Below are 12,914 nucleotides of genomic sequence, written 5' to 3'. Positions count from 1 at the left end.
TCAGAATTTTAATGCATTTTAAATGTGGGTAATTACTAATATTGTTTACTGCTAATGTATAAGTGAAATACATACCCGTTGAATCGTGTATGAAAGTTTATATGCATCTGCATTTAGAACTGGCTGAAAATTAGAACGTAGTATTTTCTAGAAATGCAACATTCCTTCCCCTTTTTCGAGGTTAGATTTTTTTTTTAACAAAAAAACCCATACGTAATTGAAATTTGCATTTCAATTTTTTCATTGAAAACAGTAGACCTTTTAGAAGAGTGCTAGACATTATTACATTCTGCAGCAAAGAAGTTGCTTTTTAGTCTTGAAATGTGTCCCTTTCCATGCTTTTTTGTATGAAACTTATCTGAGTGAGGAGTTGATAATCAGTTTGACTTTTATTTAGCATTATTACTAATTTGTAGAATCTGGTATGAGATCATGAGGGCTTTGTGCTGCTCAGTGGAAGCCAGTTGTGATCAGAGCTTAGAGCAGAGTCTGACCCACTCCTTGTAACTGCTCTTGAACCTCATAATCACTGCTGTGTTGGTGCTGGTGATCTTGGCTTCATTTTTGACTTGCCAGAGGTTTAGTAAAATGCTGGTGAAACCATTTCCATGTGGTGACAATTCCAGTTGAGACTGTGGCTCTCTGTGACGAAGCAATCTGGCAAGATCTCATCACGTTGTGACAGCTATCTGATGCTTAATGCTTTTTGACCCTGCAAATTCATCGTCGCCAATGTGGAGCACTGTAGCTGGGTCCTTCCTGTTCCCTCTGATATAAAGTGACCGAGACATGCAGCCTGTAAACAGGCTATCAGTGCAGAATTGGAGGTGCCTCATATCCTGTTTGACAGCATCATTGCTTTGATTATGCTTATGGTACGCAGATGTGATTGAAAGGTTTTGTTGTGTGTGGCATCCTACTGGCCACATCAACTACCAGGTGTGGATGCAAGCCGTCAGCTTTTCATCAGAGTCACAGAAGCGAAGCCGACAGCGCAGCCAGCACACACCAGCTTCAACCTACCATCTCGCTGCCAGCACCGCCCGGTTATTTCAGTGCTGACCTTTTTCCCTTCGCTATCTTGTCAAAAACTACAATCTACAATCTGACAGTAACTAAGGAAGAAAAGGACGCAGCCAGAGCCAGGGCGCAAAATTAAATGGAATTAGCCATTTCAACAGACCATCATCCAGAACACATTAATGCTCCAGAGCATCCGAAGGGGTAGGCTTCTTAACGGCAGATACCGAATCCAGTACCAGCTCTTCACATTTCCATGCAAGTCTGGTATTGAACTACATTGTCAGCTTGTGTTGGTGAGCAGGTTCCTGCCCCGTCAGTCACTCACAACTGGCTGTGCAAAGCGGCAGTGACAGTGAAGAGAAGGGCAGGAGGGGCAAACCGTATTGACAAGACTAAAATTCTAGATTAGCTTTTACCTTTGATGTTTTGTGTTACTGGCTACATCTTTTTAAAGCCACTGAAATAGCTATCAATTAAGCCTTTTTGGTTGCTGCCTTTGAAGACCATTAGTTCAGGAGAGGGGGGGAAAAAATCTACAGGCAATTTTCTTTCAGCAAGCAGCTTTTCTAATATAAAAGTAAGAGAAAAGAATATATTATCACCTTAGCTGGATGTCCAAGTCACACTGGAGTGTGCTGGCTACGAGCAGGTCTGGGGTAATGTGTGGTCCCAGGCAGGTAGCTCTGGTGGGGGGCCTTGCCCCAGAGGCTGGCCATGACTCTTAGCTCTGCTGGCAAAGAAAGGGATGCTCATAAAGAATAAGTCTCAGCATATCAGCTGGGTGAGATGTGGAATGGCTCAAGGCATGAATCAGAGTAACTGCACATTCTTACTGAAGTAAGAAGCAGCTGAATCAGCCCTACGGTACATTTTTGTTTGTTTAAAGTGCCTTCCACCCCCAGTGGGAACCAGGAGGTATCACTCTTCCCTTAAAAAAGAGGTCAAATTCTGATGTTGGCTTTGTGCATTCAGCTCTTGATGTGCTCAGTGAGGTCACACATTTGATCATCTTTCTTTAGCAAAGTGCCAAAGCACGTGTTTCATTTTAGTATGAATTCCAGTAGATATTTTCTTTTCCCCCTCCCAAAATATCTTCTCCGATTCCCATGTTCCTTGCAGCCTGTGTCAGTTCAGAGAGGGAGCTCTAAGGGAAAGTCAACCATGAAGAAAACAGAGTGTGGGTTTCCAGTGCTTGATCATAACTTGTCCGTGCCCTTATCGAATTCACACAGAGTTGCATTAGACATCAATGTAGTAAGAATGTGTTTTTGGCAAGAACAAGCTGTTTGTACGGAAAAGTTACAGCAGTCCACATCCTCATGCTAGCTTGCCTTGCAGGAACTTGGTAGTGAAAAGCAGGAAGACTAAGCTGAATACATATTTCAGCTGCCTTTGGTCCTCACATAGTGTTATCCAACAAGTCCTTCCTCCAAAGCATACAAATAACATGGCAGTGCATCGTATAAAACATTATCAAAAGTCAGACCTCACATCACTGAAAATCAGGTACTTGTCCCCTCAACCCTATCAACATTGTTTTCCTCTAATTTTTAGTATGTTGAGCAAAGTATAATTTATAATGCTTATGGACTTGTTCATGGTTTTACTTGCTGCTAATGGAGAACATCTATGTAGTTTTTTCTTACTATGTGTTGTGCTGGTGTTCCCCTGGTATCAGGCTGGTCTCACATGCTGCTCAGGGGCTGGTGTAAGTGAGCCCTGTGAAGGATTTGGCTAAAGTAGTAGATTTATATGTGAAAGAGCAACTTCTGTGCTTTCCCTTGCTGCATGTCGTGAGTCTCGGCTGTCAGCTGGCTTCTTGCATGTAGCGTCAAGGCAAGTTTCAAAAATGCATTTGAGACAGAACAAATTTGTAACATGTCTCTCCATCTGCCTGCCTGTTTCTCTGTGGTCAGTGTGGTAGCTGTGATGTATTTATTGTCCTAGAGGGAAGTCTCCTGTGCTGCTTCCCCTCCTGGTGCATCTTTGCCTAGCCTAGCAATTCAGATTGGCCCCAAGAGGAAGGAAGACCATGGCCCGGTGTTGGGCTCCACCTGTGCGCAGTATAAGGGAAGGAGGAGCAGCAAACAGTTGTGCTGTTAAGGGCTCCAAGAAGTCTTACCTATATAGGTTACTAAGAAATAATTTTAAAAGCTTGCTATGGAGAAGCTGAGAAAACAAAGTCAGATTTCTTAATACCTTGTTGAGAAAGGAGTGGTTTAGGTCAGGTTGCTTAAAGAATTACCACAAAAGAGTTTGAGCCAAATAGGTTTAATATGAACTTGTGAAAATGTGACTACACAAGATTCGATGGCAAGGTTCACTCTATTACTTACTACATGGAGTAAATGCACAGAGATAAATCAAGTTGAAAGTGAGTCATATCAAAGCCGTAAGAGGGTAAAGGAGATCCTCCTGCTGAGTCACGAGGTTTGGAGCAGACTCCCCCTTCTAAACTCTCACAGAGTTTGGGTGCGGCTGGGTCTATTCCTAGTCTCAGACTTGGACAATGGATTGGATCTAAAGGGAAGAGGCAGAGGGCAAGGGGGAGGAGAGATTTTGTTCACAATTCAAGATTACCTGTAAGATTTTAGCTACAATGAGATACTTTTTGTTTTAAATCACAAAAAATAACCTAACTACTTCAAGCTTGCAATGCGTATTATAACAACAGTATACCTGTTAAAAATTTGCCCCCAAGTTCAGTGAAATATATCTAGTGCCTTTTGCATTCCTCAGCGGTTGAAGGGTTGAGCCTGGAGGAGCAGGGGTATCAGCCCAGGCCCCATCATCGACTTTGCACGCCGGTCCCCCTGTTGTCACAGACTTGGTGGTTTGTGAGCTCTGAGTGGCGTCCCGCTCAGAGGGGGATGCTGGGCACAGCCTGCTGCGGTCCAGGAGAGCTCAAGGGGTGTCACTTTAGGACGGCTGTTTATAGGGCTGTGAGATGGTTGGCTTTGGTCATCAGCAACCTGGCTGCAACCCGAGTTGGTAATTTTCTCAAAAATTCCAAGAACACTGTTACCATTCCACTGGGTGTACCACTGAGGCTGCAATCAGGCAGGAGTGTTCCAGGGCTGCCAGTGAAGAAGCGCTTGTCTCCGTTCTTCTTCCCTGCTTTGGCCAGTCCATGGGAGTTCCAGCACAGGCAGTGCCATTCTCTGCCCTAGTCGAGTAAGAGTTACTGGTACAGTGAAGGGGTGCTTAACTGCCCAACTCATGACTCAAGGCGCTGAGGCTGAGTGCCTAGCCAGCAGCTCCCAGGGTGGTAGAACAGCCCAGAGCAGGGGAGAAGTGCACCCCCACATACCTTCTTCTTCCAATTACCTTGCCTTTCTCTGTTTATTCTAGGTACAGTGACTCCAGCTGCTTTCATGATAGACATAAACTCAGCTGGTACTACCACTATTTGTCTCTATCCCTTCCCTTCTCCACACTTCTATGCCTGGCAGATGCTCAGCTGGGCAGATCACCTTACTGATCTCTCTGGCAACACACAGGGTCCTTTTTCGGGTGTGTGAGCTAGCTCAGTGCACTGCATCGTGATCTGTGGCACCAGTGGTGGAGGACATGTGCAGCTGGGATCTCACTTCCAACAGCACCCTTCCTAGAATGGCTTTACTTAAAGGCAGAACTGCTCTATCAGTAAAAAGACTACTGAAAGTTCACTGAAAAAACTGATGATGCTTCTCCTGCTTGAATGAATAAATCACAGTTGCTTATCATCATAATGACAAAAATCAGAGGTTCCCTCCCTATCAGGACTATCAGGACACAGCAGGTGTCTTGTACCACTGGTGGTTTCTGCTGCTGGAGCAGGGGTGCGCAGGGAGAGCATAGACAAGATGGCAGTGCCTGGGTTCTTAGTTACTACAATGTGCAGCAGGAGCTAGTGGGACTGTGCACAGGCAGAGTTCTTGTATAGGCAGAAGGATTGTGTTTTTCCAGGGATTGTACCAGAGGCAAAGCTTCCCCTCTGATTCACAGGGGATTGGGAGGGAAGTCCTGTTTGTCAGCATCTGCCTGAACACAGCTGCTGCTGAAAGCTGAGTGCCATCTGCCATGGAGATGGGAGGCAGGACTGGTGCTTGTAGTTAGCAAAGATGTCTGTCCCAAAAGACATGGAGGAGCCATGAGATGACATCAGCCAAGTCAGACTTGGAGTATTACTGTGGCATCTTTAATTAAGGCATTGGTGATACATGGTGTGCTTGCAGGAGCAAACTTGAGACAAAAGAGAAGGCTGTGAAGCCCTAATGCCACTATAGCACTCTTGGCTGCTGCTGCTGAACAGTGAGAGTGTTGGTTTGAGTGTTTTATTTTGGGCATAGGGCAGAAAACAACCATTGTCATGTTGTACTTCAGATCACTCTGGACAGAAATGCTGTATTTGAGTTATTTTTCATAACTTTTCTGTATTTTTACTTACAGAATCCTTTCAAGTTGTGGTAAGAGGCAATGGCTTTTATCATGCAAGAAATATCGACCAGGTACTCTGCAGCTTCAAGCTCAACGACAGCCTTACGATCAGTAAGTTTGCAGGCTGGTGGATTCCAGTGCCCCTGTGGCTTTGTCACCTTATCAGGCATAGGCCAGCTCTCATCCATGTTGAGGGGAGTCCATGGCAGTGAATGTCGGGGGAGCTGGGTAGGGATCTACACCTAACAGAAGCTTAAAATTCACCCTTATTCAGTCCTGTGACCTGTGAGCATTGTGTTGTGAGTGCTTACGTGGAGCTGCACAATTATCAGCATCATTGTAATGATGTGAGTGATGCATACAGCCAGTGAGGACCAGGTGTCAAGTCTGAAGAGAGAGAAATAAAATTGCTCCCTATTCCCTTGTTCATCACTACTAAAAAGAAATAATGCTGCCTTCATCCCCTGGTGATGTTTGCAGACTGTTCACTGGTTCAGGAGACACTCACCATGAAGCAGGGCCCCCCGAGCCTGCTCCTTTCCTCCCTGACACCGGTTGTTGGTCTCATCACAGCAAGTGTGTAACACACAAACTCCCTGTCACGGCCATGCTAAACAGGGTCTTCTGTTTGCTGTCTCAGCAGCCAGGCGAAGGATTGAATGGCCAAAAAAGATCGAGTGTCCAGTTTCTCAGCAGTCCTCTCATTCCTGAGGAGCTGTGTATGTCTGGCAGGGTGAAGCACAGCGTGGGGAGAGGAGCTCTGCTCCCTTTCTGTATATGCTCCCCTTGTTGGCTGAGCACAGTAGAGGCTTTCATATCCTTTCGTGGTCAGGCTGGTACCTTCACTAGTGGTGAATTCACTTGCAAGAGGGAGCACATGAATTACTCCTTCATTTCCCATCCTAGTTGCCTACGTGGAGGCTACATTAAATAAACTCTGGTGGTCTCACTCCGATTCCACTTACAGATGCCCTGTGCCAGGGATTTGTTTCTTGTGGTTTACCAGGTAGACAGCCTTCTTGCTTTTTCTTCCTTGTCCCTAATCCACTAGCACCTTGACTGGAATTCACACAGTGAGCACTGATCTGGGCCTGGACGTACAGAGGAGGAAAGCCACCCTGATTTCACATCTCCTTCCTCCCTGTTGTGTTTTTCTTGGGTTACGCCTGCAACAGATGTGATGAGACATTGATCTATGCCTGCTGGCTTTTTGCTCTCAGGCTGGCCCTGAAACATATCACTGTGATTTTCATGGCCTCATCCCTGCCAAAACAGGGAAATGAGTTTTGTCTTCAGGTGTGCTTGGAGTGAGTGAAGCATGAAAGAACAACTGTTATATCTGTTGTTGCGTAATTGTTTTTCCCTAGGTAGAAAGAGTAATCCAGCCTTGAAAATGCAAACAAACTGCCATCTTTTACCTGCCCCCTGTTCACCTGGGTTGGACTCCTGTGGACTAGTCTTTCTTTGGACTAGCACTGTAGCTGCTTTGCTGGCTGTTTAGAGTTGAGCTCTGTGTCGCAGTGGTGACTTGTCTGCTCTTGTGCCTCAGCCTGCACACTTTCAGTAGAGTGTTGTTCCAGGATTGCTGCTGGGCCGCCTCCCTGTGTTCATGGGACTTGGCTTTGTGGATGTGATTTTTGAAAGCAACAGGATGGGCACTGCTGACTCTTGGAGCAGTGGAGTGCAAGGGGGTAGGAAAACACCCATCGCCTTGCTTTTGACTCTGCCTGCACCAAACCCCTATAAACATGGGCTGTTTGCAGATGGTGCTGCCACAGATGGGTGGTGGGGGACAGGAGAAGCAGCAGGTACTGCAGGATAGGTCCTCGTGGTAACCTCAGTCATGGCCCCTCTCTACCTGTCTCCTGTATGTGACCAACCATGGCGTTTTGTTTTCCAGTGTCTGTCTGCTTCAGCTCCACCCCAGCTCTGTCCTTCCTTTCCCCTGGGCTCAAACAGTGCAGCCATGGCTTCTCTTGTCTGTGTGTTTGGAAGCGAGTAGGCAAAAAATAAACCCTAGACTTTTGCCCTCAAGAAACTTGTGGGGTCAGAGTATTCAGTATGAGCAGAGTTTGCGTGCACTTTTCAGATAGATAAGGTGAATATTGCTCAAAGCTGGTTTCCAAAAGGCTGATCGCTGCTGTCAGGACCAAAGGTATGCTTCCATTTCTTAGCTGTGGCATCTCTAGCCTGCTAACTTTATATTGGCATCAACAAGAATGGTCATCCTAGTACTTGGCTTTGTAATCAGTATCACTGGGGAATATTGGTACTTGCCTATATACTGAATTTGTCTGTAGCTGTTATTGGTGTCAACGCTTCTCCAGGGGGTGGCCTGCTTCTTGTTTTTAATCTCTGAAAGTTATATTCATTTCTTTTCAGATGAAAAGCCAACCCTTGTTCATGATACTTACTTACTTTGTCCTGCCCCAGTGATAGAAGATGCTGGACAGTAAGTATTGTTTTCCAGGATGTGTTGAGAGAGTGGACTTCTAGATGAGAATATCACTGCTGAGCCAAGGGCTCGGATTTTGCCCAAAGTATCAAGTAAATAAGCTTTTTTGTGTGTATGGCAGGATTACAGCCATCCCCTTTGTGCCAAATCCTGTCCTAGTGTGAGCCAGCATAGCTGGCTGAGGGGGAATGCCTCCTTCTCCTTTCCTGTCCATGGGTGAGGAAAAGTTGTCTGGTGAAGTTTTGTTGGCTTTTTTGGTTTATTTTTTTTTTCTTTACTCAGACCCTTTCTGTGATATTGTAGAATGGCTAGGGCCAAATTCTTCTTTAATTTCACCGTCATTTCGGTATTTTTATCCTTGACCTCAGTGCAGGTATCCTGGATTTGCTTGGATATAAAAGAAAGCACATTCTGTCTCTTTGAGCTGTAAAAGGGTTTTTTGTTCTTGTTTAAAAAAAAAAAAGCTCTTAAAGATTTTTGTGCTATATAGGGTAGTATTGCAAATATCTAAGACTTCGTTATGACTTGCTGTCCTGGTGCCCTTTTCCCCAGGTGGGATGAAGGTTTTTTTAATAATGAGCATATGCCCCAATTCAATTAAACCAACACAAAAAGGGTAGCTCGTGGGCAAGCAGAGACGCAAATTCAGGTAAGCACCTGAAGCCATGAAAATGCCTTGACTCAGCAGGACATGCTATCCATGCGTGTTCATGAGCCAATGGCTAAAACAGAGCCAGAATAAAGGTAACAATGGGTATAAAGATGACACTAAAAATAAATGTATCTGTTTTGTGCTTTAGGGTGGTTTTCCTACAAGTCAGCATGAACAGCGGGCTAACATTCATCTCCAGCTCTGTCAGCATCACCAGCACACAGTGTGTAAGTCATTGCAATGGGGCTTGACAGAGAAACCATGAGATCCTGGAAAGAGGCAGTGGCTCTTCAGGCAAAGCCGCCTTGAGTGAGCATGAGCTCTCTGCAGCTTCTGCATCACGGTCATTGACTGGATTCCCAGCTGTTCTGTGAAAAATAACCATGGCTAGCTAAGATTTAATTGTTATTGATGATGGGTAGATTATGATAGATTTAGTGAATAAAAAATGACAACAAAAGGCACCCTGGCAATTCCTGTTCCAGGAAAGGGAGTACTTTAAAGCTAGAATCCAACTGCAAGGGAACCTGAGAAAATGAGGGAAGGAGCAGCAGGAAGCAATACTGTTGAGCTTTGGGATCCGTTGTGAGATCTGGGGTGAAAGGTGCAACTGCCAGGACTTGGATCTGGAAGGGCCACAGCATGGAAAGTCCTCTTAAATTTACGTGGTTATTTTTTGGTTGGTGCTTACAGCATTTGTTCTTAAACCACAACAATTTACCTTTATTAGTTCATGACTCGCTGAGGTGGTTTTATAGTTTTAGTGATAGGGGCTGGTTGCTTTTCTTTGGCGTCATGGGAGATGACCAGAAAGAGACAGCAGCTTCAGATCCTGGGATGGGCTTCTTGATAAAGGGCTGCTGCTCAGTCCAGCCAAGGGTGAATGTGCTGCTGTGGGACAGCAATGGCTGTGGTACAAGCATCAGCTGGTCAAAAATACCAGGTAGAGCATAAGGGACCAGCAGCTAGAAGTGATCCTTTATCAAAATCTGATTTTAGAATCAGTCAAAATGAAGAAGCTAATAGTTAAGTAGTCTTTTTCCTTGCCTTGGAGTTAAAATAGGCAACACCCATAGCTGGTGCAAGCAGGTACAGTAGCTAAAGATGTGGCCTTGTACTTGGGACTAAACCAAGCTGGCTGAAGTACCTGGTATCAAAGTTGAGCTTCATTGTTATTAGTGTCAAAAGGACTTTTATAGCCTATGCCAAATGCTGTCATATTGGTTTGTAATCATTGCTGGCCTTTTTGACAGCTGCAGAACAGAAGGGCAGGAATGCAGACAGAGGCAGTGACTGGAACTTACAATCTCATTTTCTGATGTTTTCAGCAATGAAGCTGGGAAGCCTCGTGCCAGGTTGCTGGAACAGTCCAGGGTGCAGGGACTCAGAATTTAGCAGAGATGTATTTGCTGCTTTACCTGATTGCTTTTATTTTTCCAAAACTTTCCTCCAAATTTTCTACATTGAAGACTGGTATTTTCACATTTTATTCCCCTCTTCTACCTTGGGTACAATAAAACCTTTTGTGTCTGTAGGGAAACACGAGTGTTAACTGGTGCATTTAGTTACCCATATGTAACTTGTTGCTGATGAAGAGTGAAGTCTTAGCCCTAGCTGGGGTCCCTACAGGCCAGAGCATGGACGGAGGAAGCTTTCTTCCTGGTAGCTTTCAGATAAAGAGAGGAATCTGATCTCCAGTCCTGTCAATCTGACAATTTTTGACCAGTCTTGCAGACTGAATGTGAAAGAGGCAGGAAGCCTGATTCTCAGCTGGTACAAAAAGACTGTCTCACTCCAGCTACATCCCATAAGTAGGGAGGTTGGCAGTTCAGTTTCCAACTTTGTCTTAATTTCATGCATTTCACTCTTCTCATTTTAGAGACTCCCTCCGTTTCCTTTCCTCTCCCGTTTCCTTTTCTGTGGGTGGCAGTCAGCTGGCCTGCTCAGCTCTCCTCCCCAGCTGGCCCTTCTGTCCTTTCTGTACAGTAAGTATCTTCTCTACTTTACTCCTAAAGCCTCTGTGTGAGCCCTGTGCTTGTATCTGTTCAGCTGCATGAAGTCTGCTATTTCCTTTTCGAAGTCCAGCTTCACTATGATGCTTTGTATATTTAATCGTTAAAAGAAGACTCTTTAGCTTCTTGCTGCCAGCAGCTCCTGAGCTGCGGCTGGCAAATGTCTCAGCAATTTATATGAACTCTTAGCATGGGAAAAGCGAGCTTGGGAACAAAGGCTACAAAACAAGGAGGTAATGTGTATTTGAAGTAACAACAGGAGTGGTATGTGCATCTGTGGCTCCTGCACTGTGTTTCTACTGTGCTTGGATTTGTTTTTAAAGAGTGCAGCAATACCCCGTAAAGTTATGCTTGACTTCTACTCGTCCTTTTCTCAGCAAACTGACTTCACTGGGAATTCATGTCTCTCAAGTGTCTGCTTTCCAGATGCGTTCGTGCTGCAGGGGGCTATAGGAGGGCCTGAGAAGGGGGCTGCAGCACTGAACTGTTTTCTAACAGGACTCCTTTGGGCAGGGGTTTGGCACATGTTGCAGTATGCCACCTTGGCTTTCAGCTAAATGAGGTGAGCTAAATAGCATATCCCAAAACAGGTCACTTTGTGGCATCTATAACAAGAAGCCACAGAGCAGTGGATGGATGGTGATGCTGTGACACAGAGATATGGGATACTAGGCTACCTGCCTAAAAGCATGGAGCAGAAGCTGTGGTTGTGTTAGTCCCATCTTCAACATGTCGGTCCTGATAGCTCTGGGATCTGGCCTGACAACCAACCACCCAGGTTAGCCACTTGGGATCTCACCCAGGCTTTGCAAAGCTCTTGTCAGCTGGTACTTCCTTTTCCATCCTCAGCTTTTTCATTGTGTGAGGGGTAGACAAGCCCACTAGGAACAGTGAAGGGGACTCCTGTTTCTGGTGTCATGTGAATTCAGCAAGTAGTTTCAGATTTAATAAGGTGAACGTCATGGACTTTAATCCTCCATAAATCTTCTTTGGAATTTGCTTTCTTTCCATTTATCCTCCCACCTATTCTCCATAAATTTCTTTCAGCTTCCTCTCTAACCAGCCCCTATTTCCTCAGCCTGATTCACAGACCTCTCTTCAAGCTCTTTTCACATCTTTCTAGTCCCAGGCTCTCCTCTACTTTGCTGCCACATTTTGCCTGTTCTCTTGTACTCCTGTTGCTGGTGAATTTAACCTTTTCTCAAACTCTGATAATGTATCATTGAAGAGGTATCTTCTCCCAGTATGAAAGAAATATTTGAAGCACCAGAGATGCTCATCCCAGACCCCAGTGCAGTCCAAGGAAACAGCATGTCCCAGCATGCCGCTGCCCATTTGCCACAAATCCTTTAATTTCCAAAAAGCCATGTGCTCTGTATGTTCTGCAGGGGCCAAGAAGCATATAAAGACCTGCTTTCCTGTAGTCATCAGAGCATACGCTGAGTTAATATCTCTTCTGAACGCGCTGACATGAAATGGTCTGAAAGCAAAGAATCCCTCAAGATGTACCCAGGAAAATCAAAACTGTGATTATCTTTGGTTGCCTGGCTGCTCTCAAAAGCTAATTTCTAACACTTGAAATTTTTTTGGATTATAGTCACTTTAAAGAAAATTTAACTTTGATTTTTAATGTAAACCCTTAGCTATCCAGCCCAAGAGTCCCACTGTTCTCTGCAGAGAAATAGATGGAATATAAGAATCAGAAATGCTTAAGATCATGATTACAGCATCACATTAAAAATAGTCAAACCAGTCCTAGGAAGCATACCAAGAACCAGCAGCATTAAGTACTAGTTTGCTTAATCATTCCGGCTGGGGTTGTGTGCGCAGTTTGAGGCAAGAGGCCATATGGGCAGGCTGGGGAGCTGGTGCGCCTGGGCGAGTAAGTTGTGCTGTGTTCTGTGTTGTTGGTATGCAGAGTTACCCGTAAGCTCTTAGCTGCAGTATTCCCATTCTTTGAGTATCAGCATTTGCATGTTCTGTATCTCTAGTGATGGAAGGTTACTCTTCACACCCGAGAGTCTGTTGTCATGTAGTTTGCAATGCCCCTTTGACAGTATGAAGGGACCTGACAGCACAGATTTGGGAATGGCTGGTATTCAAGTTCAACACCCTTGAATCTAGTGCACTATAAACATAATACATTTATATATTTTATGTATACACACCACAAACAGGAGGTGCTTCCTGGAGTTGTGACTTCAAATACAGATGTGTCACACCAAGTGCTGATGTGACCCTAATGATAACAGTGAGTGACTGCACAACCTACCTGAGACCTTGTACTAAGGGAAACCTGGCTCACTTTGCCCAGTCTAAATGTGTGATGTCAGGGCTCCTGCCTTGTTCGTGA

General features: G+C 45.0%; 1 protein-coding gene across 1 annotated transcript in view; it reads left to right on the top strand.

Annotated features, from left to right (window-relative positions):
* The window catches only part of ANTXRL (ANTXR like), a 59,253-nt gene that overhangs the window by 20,417 nt on the left and 25,922 nt on the right, over window positions 1-12,914 (top strand). The window contains exons 10-12 of the mRNA XM_080401652.1: window positions 5,455-5,553; window positions 7,825-7,894; window positions 8,698-8,776. Coding sequence (XP_080257778.1) covers window positions 5,455-5,553; window positions 7,825-7,894; window positions 8,698-8,776 — 248 coding nt within the window. The remainder of the gene's footprint in view (window positions 1-5,454; window positions 5,554-7,824; window positions 7,895-8,697; window positions 8,777-12,914) is intronic.

Source organism: Falco punctatus, assembly GCF_963210335.1.
Source record: "Falco punctatus genome assembly, chromosome: 9".
NCBI classification, from domain to species: Eukaryota; Metazoa; Chordata; class Aves; order Falconiformes; family Falconidae; genus Falco; species Falco punctatus.
This window is presented reverse-complemented; position numbering and strand designations above follow the sequence as displayed.